The following is a 12,715-nucleotide window of genomic DNA, read 5'->3' on the forward strand; positions in this document are numbered from 1 at the left end:
TGCCCAGGGGCTGGAGAGAGAGTAGAGCGGGGGAAACGCTTGCCCTGCATGTGGTTGACCTGGGTTTGATCCCCTGCATCCCACATGGTCCCTGGAGCATTGCCAGAACTGGTTTCCAAGTGCAGAGCCAGGACTAACCCCTGAGCGTTGCCAGGTGTGGCCCCCAAAACACAGAGAGAGAGAGAGAGACAGAGAGAGACAGAGAGAGACAGAGACAGAGAGACAGAGAGAGACAGAGACAGAGAGAGTGTTCAATGAGACAGAGAGAGACAGAGAGAAACAGAGAGAAACAGAGACAGAGAGACAGAGAGAGACAGAGACAGAGAGAGGTGTTCAATGCAAACTTTTTTTTTTTTATTTTTTGGATCACACCTGGTGATGCTCAGGGGTTACTCCTGGCTCTGCATTCAGGAATCACTCCTGGCGGTGCTCAGAGGACCATATGGGATGCTGGGAATCGAACCCGGAGTCGGCCCTGTGCAAGGCAAACACTCTACTCGCTGTGCTATCACTCCAGCCCCTCAATGCAAACTTTTGCCAAAAATACCATATGGTTTATGGTTTTAAGTAGCTAGTGAAATGAATCATCTTCATGATTTGTTAACAAATATCACATCTGTCTGTTGGAGTGCTGTTCAGCGTAAGCTTTTTTGGATTTGAGATTTTTCAGGTATCGGAGCTTCCTCTCAGTGCCAGGGGCCAGGGACCATGCCTTGCCTCGGTGTCCCCAGCTGCCTCTTGCTCCCAGGCATGCCCAGAAGCTGCCAGTGCTGTGCCCAGTCGTAATTCGAACTCTTGGCCTTGGCATGTCCTTGATCCTTTGAACTATCTCCCCAGCGGGGCCTGGGCCCTTTGGAGCACCCCGGTCAAATTTCAAGCAGCTTTGCTGAGGTTGTGCTGGGCCTGCTTCACCATGCGTGGGTTGTTCCGGTTACCACCAACCCCCTTGGCTGCCAACAGGTCTCATTTCAGACTCTCGTTGCCACAGCGTTTCATCCCCACCCTATGAAATCCCCTAATTATATGCGCTTTTGGAAACAGAGAAATGTGATCTCATGGGCGAATGATGGTCTGCGGGAGAAAGCAGGATGGCCAAGGGGGTTCCTAAGCGCATGCTCAGAAAAAGGCAGCCCGCCCTTTTAGTCACTCTTACCCCTGACATCAGCTTATCTGGGATCCGGGGAGCCTCTAAAACGGGTGCTCAGGAGACCTGGGGGGTCCCTGCCAGAGAGTCTTGGCTATCTGGGTGGGTAGTTCAATGTGAGACTGAGTGGGCTCTGAGGGATCATCTGGATCATCCAGGGGGATCTTGGGGTCCATCGGGTCAGCACCCAGCAGCACCCGGCAGTGATGCTCAATGCTCGGGACCAGGAATTGCATCCAGGTCGGCTGGTTCAGGCACCTTAGCCCCTGTGCTGTGTGTCCGCCCCCACGACAACTTTTTAATTAATGAGTGAGATAGATAAACTCTTGATAGAGTTAAGTAGGGGACTATCTTTTTACTGTGCTGTGAAAAAATATTTAAAGCAAAGAATATGCTCTGTGTGTGTGTGTGTGTGTGTGTGTGTGTGTGTGTGTGTGTGTGTGTGTACATCTGCTATATCCCCAACCAACCAATTCTTTTTGTTTGTTTGTTTGTTTGTTTGTTTGGGGGCCACATCCAGCAGTGCTCAGGGCCTCCTCCTGGCTCTATGCTCGGGAATCACTCCTGGGGACTTTGGGGGTCCTTGCGTGGTGTGGAAGGTCAAGCCCGGGTTGGCAGCGTGCAAGGCAAGCACCTTATGTGCTGTACTATGCCTCCAACCCCACATGCAATTTTTTGGGGGGGGAGGGATGGCCACACCCAGCAGGGCTCAGGGCTTACTCCCGGCTCTGAACTCAGAGTGTAGTGAGCATCGGGCGGGACTCACACAGTCTAAAACTTACTGGAGGGCATTGGACTGTGCATTGTCTGAATGCTCTCAGCTGCTGAGCTGTGTCTGCTTTTCTGCAGAGCCCCCAGGGTGCCACCTGGCAAGCGGCTATCTGGGGACACTGGAATCTATGGGGGCCTTTGTGAGGTGAAGCTCAAAGCCCTGGCATCTTGCCTTAACAATCTATGAAGTGATGCGCGGGACATTCATGCATTGGATCGCTCTTACAAGTTAGCCCAGATTTCCAGTTAATTACAAAGCTGTATCCGAGAGATTTATAAGAAAGCTAAAAGTAAGAAGAAATATAAATACGTGAATGAATAAAGCCATCGTTTATAATGTGGTCGCTAAGTTAGTACAAAAGTGCCCTGCAAGTGTGGGAGAATTCTCACGTGTATCCCCCGATTTCTGCTACGATACCAAACCGAGGGGCAGGAGAGTGAGTCCAATGGCTAAGGCACTTGCCTTACATCTCAGGAGTGGGGAAGAGACACATATGGTGCCAGGGAAGAAACCTGGGCCTCCCTCAAGCAAGCATGTGCTCACCTGTTGAGCTTTCTCTCCAATCCTGTTAGGATATTTTAATTATCAAAATCACTGTATCACTGTCATCCCATTGTTCGATTTACTCGAGCGGGTACCAATAACATCTCTATTCGTCCCAGCCCTGAGATTTTATCAGCCTCTCCTTACTTGTCTTTCCTAATGATTGGAGGCTCTTTCAGGGTCAGGAGAATGAGACCTGTTATAATTACTGGTTTTGGCATATTGAATACACCACGGGGAGCTTGCCAGGCTCTGCCCGTGCAGGAGCTTGCTGGGCTCTCTGAGCTATATATTTCTCTCTATGATTTGTTGCCTACTGTCTGAACTCCATCAAACATGGTGTGGTAATTATGGAAAATGGATAGGAAGTGTCTTATGATGTGTCCGGAAAGCCTCCTGAAGTGTGGTGGCGGTTGGGTAGTGGAGGTTGGCTGCTGGGGCAGGGTCCCTTGGTGTGGGGAGGGCTCTTGCCCGCCCCCCTCTGGGGCACCCTGAGAGAGAACAGCCTGGTGCAGAGTCTGGAATTTATCATAATAAACCTATAAGAAAATACTTGTTGTTGTTTGGGGGTTGTTGTTGTTTTGCCAGGGTTAGGGCTCAAACCTGGGACCTCCTGCATTTGAGGCATGTCCTCTGCCACTGAACCATATTCTGAGTCCCTGACAAACATTTTTGTTTGTTTTATTTTGGGGCTGGAGCGATAGCACAGCGGTAGGGCGTTCGCCTTACAAGCAGCCAACATGGCTGACCCGAGTTCGATTCCTCCGCCCCTCTCGGAGAGCCCGGCAAGCTACCAAGAGTATTCGATATGCCAGACACAGTAACAACAGAGTCTCCAATGGAGACGTTACTGGGCCCGCTTGAGCAAATCGACGATCAATGGGAGGGCCTTTACCTTTTATTTTGGGGCCACACCCAGCCATGCTCAGGACTTAACCGTGGCTCTGCACTCAGGGATCACTCCTGGTAGGCCCGGAGGACCATATGGGGTGCCGGAAATTGAACCCCAGTCTGCTGCATGCAAGGCAAATGCCCTGCCAAGTATCCTATCACCCCGGCCTCCACAAATATTTCTTAGCAAAAAAGTTATGCATATTTCTTTTATTTTTTTGTAGGAGGACTGCTATTTATTCAGCCACTGATTAGCTGATTGAATTGTGCATGAACTCCACCTTACTATTTTTTTCCCATTTTTTATAATTTTATTTATTGAATCTCCGTGAGAGCAGCTACAAAGCTTTTGGGTCTAAGTCTCAGTCATACAATGAAACACCCGTACCTTCACCAGTGCCCATTCTCCACCCCCAACAATCCCAGTATACCCCCATCCCACACCCTCCCCCTGCCTGTGGGGCAGATGATTTCCACATTACTCTCTCTCTACTTTGATCACATTCACTATTTCGACACCAGACCCACCATTATTTGAGATTTTACCCCAACACTCAGATCTGCTGAAAAGGCAACAGTAGACAATTTGTGTTCTATTGCTGGTTATGAATAACATATGATGTCGTGTGGCTGCAGTAGGGCCATGTGGTTTTGAAATTCCGAAATTTTAACACTTAAATCTGGAGGGATTTCTGCCAAAAGCCACTGGGTTTAGAGATCTGCTCCTGAGTCTCTGGGATCATGGCCGTTGAGCAGCTTGATGAGGAGCCAGAGAGGCCGTTCGTGGGTGATGACTTGGGGTCTTGTTGGGGTGGGGAGGACAGGCCCGGCTCCCCCCCCCATCCCGTGAGGCCCAACAAGTTTCGTCACTGTGGGCCCAAGCCTGACTGTCCAATGGCCTCTGGAGGATGACAGCCACCAAGTCACCACGAGGGAGCAGGCGGAGGGACAGCACCCATTCCCCCCTGGGGTGGCCCGGCGACAGTAACCTGCTGCAGGGTCCAGACACATTTCTGTCAAAAGCCGCTGGGTTTCGAGATTTGTTTTTGAGTCTCTGGGATCATGGCCGTTAAGCAGCTTGATCAGGAGCCAGAGAGGCCATTTGTGGGCGATGACTTGGGGTCTTGTTGGGGTGGGTAGGACAAGCCCGGCGCCACCCCCATCCCATGAGGCCCTGTGTGTCTCATCACTGGGGGCCCAAATGTGACTATCCAGTGGCCTCAGATGGATGGTGGCCACTGGGCCGCCAGGGGGAACAGGCCAAGGCACGAAACCTATTCCCACCTGGGTTGGCCCAGCACCGGTAGCCTACTGCAGAGACCAGACGCATTTCTACCTAAAGCCACTGGGTTCTGAGATTCGTTTCTGAGTCTCTGGGATCATGGCCATTAAGCAGTTCAATCAGGAACCAAAGAGGCCTTGCCTCCAATTATATAGCTGAGCCGGAGGTGGTTTGTGGGTGTGTTTCCCATATACCTAACTTTTGGCCGTTTACTTTCTTGGTAAACTTTGCCCCAAGTTTTTGGGGTCTGGCCAAAGGCACAGCAGCAATTTGGGGGTATCTGGAAGTCTGAAGGCGCCATGAGGCTGTTTATGCACTCGCCTCACAGGTACAGATTGACCTGTTGGCGGCACCATACCCCCAGTTATGCCTATTTCTGAGACATGCTTCAGGCCTTAGAAGTAAGACCAAAGGGTGTGAGTGATCAAAGTTTTGGGTAGATATTGCTAAATCAGTTTTATCGGATTTGGGGACCACACCTGGTGGTGCTTGGGACTTACTCCTGGCTCTGTGCTCATGGATCATGTTTGGTGGGTTTTGAGGACCATACGGGGTCTCAGAGACAGAACCTGGGTCAGTTATGTGCAAGGCCAACCCCTTATCTCCTGCTTCTCTCTCTGTGGCCCCTCAGTAACTTACTTTAGGTAGCTCTGGGGAGGTCAGTACAAGACTAATCTGTGTCCAGGTGAACTTGTGTGTGTGCCCCAGGATCTTCCAGAGGGCAGCTTCCCTCCTAAGGCCATCAGGCAAATACTTCCTCCATTGCCTCGCAAATCAGCACCAGAGGATTAATTAATATGCAGGATGTCAGAAATGATTTTTCATTGACAAAATGAACGACGGCAAGAGACTGAGAGGCGAGGCCCTGCACGTGTCTCCTGGCCTTTTCTGAACAGCAGAGGCCACATGAGTGTGGTGGTGGTGGGGGGGGGGGGCGGGGGAGTGCCTGTCTGAATCTCCGGGGCTTCTGGAACCCCCCAGGCCACGCAGAATTCTGCAGCTTGATCTGGTTAGAAGTGTCATTGGTGAAGTGAGTGTCTGGGGAGGTCAGGACTGGTGGAAGTGGGCAGCAGCTGGACACCGAACCCACCAGCCTCTGCAACTGAGACCCACTTGGTCTCCTCGGCGTGGATGCTGGTCCTGCCACAGGAACTTCCGGGGAGCTGTGGGCTGGGACAGGGCATGCGCTTCCCAGGGAAAAGAGAAAGTCGCCTCCAATCTCTCCCTCCCGCTGGGGTCTAGTCTTGCCTCACAGAAAGGCGTGTCAGGGCTGTGGAGATACTGCAGGGCTAAGGCGCTCGCCTTGCATGCAGCTGGCCCCAGTTTGATCCTGCCACTGCATAGGGTTCCTCGAACCCCGCCAGGAATGATCCCTTAGCACAGAGCCAGGAGTAGTCTCTGAGCACTGCCAGGTGTGGCCCAATTCATTTCACCACTCCCCCCCCCCCCCCCCCCCCCCCGCAAACACACACACCAAACACCAAACAGACAGACAAAAAAAGCAAAGGAAATTTCAGGAGAAGACAGTGAATAAAAAGTGGACTAATGGAAGGTACTAAATTTAAGATGAATGCGGGCAACTCCAGAATGGAGTGTGATAAAGAAAAAAAGCAAGGGGATGGAGTGATAGTACAGCGGGGAGGGCATTTGCCTTGCACACGGCCGACCCGGGTTCGATTCCCAGCATCCCGTATGGTTCCCTGAGCAACGCCAGGAATAATTCCTGAGTGCAGAGCCAGGAGTAACCCCTGTACATCGCCAGGTGTGACCTCAAAAGCAAAATCAACACCCTCAGAATGGAGTGGGGCAGCCCCAGGGTGGAGGGGCTCTGAGCTGCTTTGGGGAGCTGATTGATCTACAGGGTTGATTTGTTTTGTTTTGTTTTGTTTTGTTTTTCCCAAGCTGCCACAGCCCGAGCTGAGGACCATTGCTGGGGGTTGTCAAGGAAGAGATAGCTCAGCCCACTGGGCCTTAGCTTTGATCCCTGACACCCCAGATGGTCTCCCAAGCACTGCCAAGAGCATCTCCCAAGCACAGAACTCCAAGGGGCCCCCGAGCACTGCTAGTTAAGAGCCAGGAGGAGCCCTGAGCATGGATGGGTGTGGCTGTCAAACTCTAAACCAACCAACCAACCAAACCCTGGGGCGGTGCCCACAGAGGTGAGGCTGCCAGCTTGGGGTGTGGGGCCAGGCAAGAACAAACAAAAGGGATACTGTGGTGGTGAAGAGATGTTGGCAGCGAGTGGTGGGTGCGGTCCGGGAGCATTGTAAGCCCGAAACAATATTAATACTGTTTCCTGTCATGATGCTCAATTAAACCATTTTTTAAAAATTGAAATAGAAAGACAAATAAAGTATGATAACAACAACAAAAAAATTGGCTCACAAGAATTTATTGTGGGCCTGTTTCCCGCTGGGCCGGGTGCTAGGTAAGACAGGACTAGAAGTACCGACTCAGGCATAGTACAGGGCTCTGGGCACCTGCCTTGCCTCCTGCCCACCCCAGTGTGAGTCTCAGGTGCTCACAAACAGACCCAAGCACCGCCAAGGGTCATGTCTGAGGACAGAGGCAGGTGAAGGCCCCAAACATCGCTGGGGGCGGCCCAACTTTCTCCCCCTTCCAGAATAGTCTCTCCTCTGCGCCTTGGAGTTGCTGCATGGAGCAGAGGCTGGGGCTGGAGAGAGAAACGCAGCGAGGCACCTGCTGGTCCCCCGTCCCCTTCCCTGTGAGGCTGCCCGAGGGGACTGGCAGTGTCATTGTAGACGCCCATGACACTGGCTTCATGGCAGACCCTGCCAGAGCACCTCCCCCATGGTGCTCTCACACGCTTGGTGCTGTGCTCTGAAGCTCACCCACGTTTTTGTTCCTTCTTGGGTCGCACCCACCAGTGGTCAGGGCTACTCCCAGCTCAGTGCTCCTGGACTGCTCCCGGACGTGCTCCAGGGGACATGCAGCGCTGGGGAACAAACCAGAGTCTCCCCACATGCGAAGCCTGCGTGCCAGCCCTCTGAGAGGTCTCCCTGGCCTGATGTTGGCTTTCTTGTGACTCTAGGAACATAGGAACATCAGTGCTCCCATGGGCCCAGTGCTGGGACTGACCCCTCAGCCTCGTGACCGCAAGGGACAGGAGCACATGCACTGAGCCACCCCCAAGGACTGACACATGTTGATTTATTGGGGGAGGGCACACCCGGCAGTGCTCAGGGATTACTCCTGCCTCTGCACTCAGGGATCACTCCTGACAGGCTTGGGGGACCCTGTGGGATGCCGGGGATCGAACCCAGGTTGACTACGTGCAATAAGGCAAGTGTCCTAACCACTGTACAATCTCTCTGGCCTCCACATGTTGATTTCAACAATGCACAGCTGAAACTTAGAGAATGTGGCCATGCCCTTATGTCTGTCAAACAAAAAAAATTGAAAGGGGAAGTTTACAGAGGAAGATAAAAGGGAAAACAAAAAGAGGATGTTGCACGGTTTGGTGCTGGGGTGGTTCCCGGGCCAGTCCCGAGAAGGTTGTAGAGAGGAGCAGAGGGACTAGTAGAGAGCAGGACACCGGCCACAGGGCCTGGGAGTCCCTGTGGCAGAGTCCTGGGTGTGAGGAGAGGAAACGGGACACGGGCAGCCCAGGCATTGCTCACACACCGTTGTCCCGTTCTGCTGTCTGCTAGCTCCCTTTCCCCCCCGGGGGCCCTGGTAGGAGGAGTTTGGTTTGGATGGAGAAAGGGCAGTACTATAGGCCTTCAGAGGTAACGCAGGGGCTCAGGTGCTGGCCTGGCCCGCGGCTGGCTCAATCTCCGCCACTGCACAGGGTCCCTTGAGCACCAACAAGAGTGATCCCAGAGCACAGAGCCAGGAGTAACCCCCGAGCATCTCTGCATGAGTCCCCAAGACCAGAATAGAAGGATTTCACAAATAGGTGGGGGATAAAGAAATAAAATAAGGGACCAGAGAGATGGCTCCAGGACTTACACAGCGTGTGTTTTGCACGCAGGAAGCCTGGGTTTGAGCCCCAGGTACCACCTGGAGTGACCTCCGAGCACTGAGCAGGGAGTAGTTCTCGGCACTCCAAACTAAAAGGAAGGAGGAAGGAAGACTAAGACCATCTCTCAGACTAAGTGGTCACCAGGAGGGCAGGGGAGGGATAGGGCCAGCTGACCAAAGGGCTGATGTATGGTGGAGGAGGGAGGGAAATTAGACTCAGGACAAGCAGGGTTTCCTCCGTAGTATAACCCGGTAATTGGGCATCAATTGGTCTTTTTCATATTCCGCTCTTAGGGGAGGTTGGGACTAATCAAGTCAGTTACTCAGTCTGCTGGGTGACGTGGGCTTAGCACAGGCAAGTGCCTCTAAAGCCTTTGTATTTTTTAAATTTATTTTTGGAGGTGGGCTGGAGAGAGATTATTGCAGGGAAGGCCTTTGCCTTGCATGCAGCAGACACAGGTTCAATCCCTGGCACCCCATATGGTCCCCCAAGCTTCTCCTGGAATGATTCCAGAGCGTAGAGTCAGAAGTAAGTCCTGAGCACTGCCAAGTATGGGCCCAAACAAAACAAAAAATTTGATTTTTTGGAGGGGAGAGATATGGGCCCACTCAGGGTTAGCTCTTGGCTCTTTGCTCAGGGATCACTCCTGGTGGGGCTCGGGGGACCATGTGGGTGTCCGGGATTGAACCCAGGTCAGCAGCATGCCAGGCAAACACATCGCCTCCTGTACTATGTCCTCACACGTCGTTCTTTTTTTTTTTTCCTTTTTGGATCACACCCAGAAATGCTCAGGGATTCCTCCTGGCTCTGCGCGCAGGAATTACCCCTGGCGGTGCTCAGGGGACCATATGGGATGCTGGGAATCGAACCTGGGTTGGCCGCGTGCAAGGCAAATGCCCTACCCGCTGTGCTATTGCTCCAACCCCACGTCTTTCTTTTTGAAACACCAACCAGGCTTGTCCTACATATTGGCCGTTCCCAGCGCCAAGCAAAGCTTCCTGTGACTGTCCAGGTCACTCACTCCTTGTCAGAGAAAACATCTGCTCATCTCGCCAGCCCTGGAGATGGCAGGGGGGTAGGGTAGGTGGAATTTCTCTGGAATTGGTTCTCCAGCTAGAACATCTCTATTCTCAGATCTTCCAGAAACAGACGACTCTGAGTGACTTCTTTTGGTTCTGTTTTGTTTGGGCAGTGCTCAGAAGATAACCTCGCCTCTGTGTCCGGGGGTTGCTATGCCAGGGGTGGGTGGGGCATGTGGCACCAGGAACCTAACACAGAACCTGGGCCTCCTGCATGCAAACTGAGTCCAAACCCAGATCTGGACTTTTTTTTTTTTTTTCATTTTGGATCACACCCAGTGATGCTCAAGGGGTTACCCCTGGCTCTGCACTCAGGAATTACTTCTGGCGGTACTCAGGGGACCATATGGGATGCTGGAGCTGAGGTGGGCAGGGACCCTACCCACTGTGCTATTGCTTCAGCTCCCCAACTCTGGACTGTCAAACCATCTCTCTTGTCCCTGGCTTGATTGCTTTTTTTTTTTTCCTTTTAAGTTTCCTTGTAGCACTGTGGTTCTTTGGCCTAATCTCTGAGGAAAATGCTCACTGACACCCTCGCCTTGAACCTATGCTTGGCAGTGGTGAGTTGGTTCTCACTCCCATCACCTGCTCGCCACAGGTCATCTTTCGATGGTGGAAGATCTCCCTGCGGAGCGAGTACCGATTCTCCAAACCTGGAGAGGTGAAGGAAAGCCACAAAGACTTCCTACAAAACGCTCACCTCCAGGGTAAGCCGGGACCCTCACGCACACTCACTGCAATTCCCCTGTGAGACGGGTCGGACCCAGGAGCGGTCAAGGTGTCATGGTTAGGAAGTAGGGCCATGGCTTACAGCACCTGTCTGGGGGCTAGAGCCACGCGGCAGCAGGCAGGGCACTTGCTTTACACACAGCCAACCCGGGTTCGATTCCTGGCACCCCAGATGGTCCCCTGAGCCCCGCCAGGAGCGATCCTGGAGTGTAGTCAGGTGTAAATCCTGAGCACCACCGGTGTGGCCCCCTCAAAAAAAACCAAAAACAACAGCAAAGTGCTTGTCTTGTGAGCATAGTCCCCTGAGTCCCAACCCTGATGGTGCCTCAGGTGACAGGCTCCACGACATCCAGCCAGGACAGGAAGAGGGTGTCATGCACTGCTTAGAGCACAGGCTTGTGGGTGTAGGGGCCTGGGGTTGTGGCAGTCAGGTCCTTAGCCTCAGAGAATCCAGACTTAAAGGAGAGGACAGGGGCCAAGATGGTCCAACTCGGTAGCAGCTGTCCAGAGAGAAGGAAGGGAAGGAGAGGGGAGGGCAGGAATTGCCCAGCCAGGGGGATAGGGTCTCTTCCCTTTGCTTGTTCCCATGAAGAAAGTAGCTTTCACTCGGGTCTAGTCCCCAGGGCCACAAATGTTCCCTGAGTGCGGCCAAGACTTATTCCTGAGCCCAGGCCAGGTATGACCGCAAAATCCAAACAAGCAGAGAACCTCTGTGTGCGGGATCAGTGTCACCCCCTCACCCCCACCACCAAAGTGCCAATAACCCCCACTGCTGCCCCTAAGACTTTTCCATCTTTCCTTCCTGCCTTGGTGACCTCCGCACTCTCCCCAGAGCCCGGGGGCTGGTTTTTACTAAACATCTCCCAGTCCTTGACACTGTCTCTCTGCCGACGCTGTTCGGCACATGAGTGAAGGCGTCCGGTGTGTGTCTTCCTTTTGTGTGACCTCTGATCCCGTTCCTACCCAGAAGCCAAGGCTCCCCTTTGTAGCTGACCTGTATCCAGTACCCCATGGTGCCAGAGACCATCAGATACCATATCTTTCTTTTCTTTTCTCTTCTTTTTATTAATTTTTATTAGTGAAACACCATGAGGTACAGTTGTAGACTGACAAATTTTTGTGCTTGGGTTTCGATTATACAATGATCGAGTACCCATCCCTCCACCAGTGCCCATTTCCCACCACCACGGATCCCAGTATCTCTCCCACCCCCATCCCCCCATCCCACCCTGCCTCTGTGGCAGGGCATTCCCTTTTGTTCTCTCAGAGACCATATCTTTACCCACTCGTCTGTTGCCAGGCACGTGGGCTGGTTTTCAGATCTTGGCTACCGTAATTAGCGCCTCAGTGAATATAGTTTTGGGTTAGTGTTTTTGTGTTCTTGAGCTAATGCCAAGGAGTGGAATTGCTGATTCTTATGATATTTCTGATCTTTGGAGAGTCTGCCGACTTTTACACAGAGGCTGAGCCAGCTTATATCCCACTAATAGTGAATGAGGATTATTACTACCCCCCCATCCACCCAACCCCACCAGCCCCTGTTTCTAGACTTTTTGATGTAGGTTGTTGTCGTTGGTGTTTGGTGGCACTCTCATTGTCATTTGATTTGCATTTCTCTGATAATGTGCAGCGATTAGTTTTTCATATCCTTTGGTTTTCCTGGGAGAAGTGTCTGTTTAGCTTTACTTCTGGTCTTTTTGGCTGGGGCTTTGGGTTTGAATGGGGAGGGTCACACCTGCTGCTGCCCGGGAGAATCTCTCCTGGAAATGCTCAAAGACCGGGTGGTCTGAGGGGCTGGATTAGTGCCTCTTGCATGAAAAGAAAATTCTCTGAGCTATCACTCTGGTCCCTCTTCCCCTGAACTTTCTTCATGAAGTTGTTTGTGTGTTCGTTGTTGAATTTTGTGAGTGCTTTGTATATCTTGAATATTAGCACTTTGCCAGACGATGGTGTGTTAGTATTTTCTCCTTACGTAGGTTTTCTTTTTTTTTTTTTTACTGATAGTTTCTTTCACTGTACAGAAGCCTTTGGGCTTGATGCTATTCATCTGTTTATATTCGCTTTTGTCTTCCTTGGCAAGGGAGCAGAATCCCCCGAGGCACCGAGTGAAGCCAACAACTTGTTTGCGTGTGTTTTCATCTAAGCATTTCTTGGGTCTAATCCACTGCAAATTAACTTTTGTACATGACAGGAGATCGCGGTCCCATTTAATATTCCTGCACATGGTTCTTCCATTTTCCCTGCGCCATTCCTGTCAGACACTTTTCCTTTCCTCATTTTCTGCTCTTGC

General features: G+C 52.0%; 1 protein-coding gene across 1 annotated transcript in view; it reads left to right on the forward strand.

The window, feature by feature from the left end:
- The window catches only part of FBXO36 (F-box protein 36), a 109,180-nt gene that overhangs the window by 52,601 nt on the left and 43,864 nt on the right, over positions 1-12,715 (forward strand). The window contains exon 2 of the mRNA XM_056121415.1: positions 10,295-10,403. Within this exon, the coding sequence (XP_055977390.1) occupies positions 10,295-10,403 (109 nt within the window). The remainder of the gene's footprint in view (positions 1-10,294; positions 10,404-12,715) is intronic.

The sequence above is a fragment of the Sorex fumeus genome, unplaced genomic scaffold (genome assembly GCF_029834395.1).
Source record: "Sorex fumeus unplaced genomic scaffold, SorFum_2.1 ptg000005l, whole genome shotgun sequence".
Lineage (NCBI taxonomy): Eukaryota > Metazoa > Chordata > Mammalia > Eulipotyphla > Soricidae > Sorex > Sorex fumeus.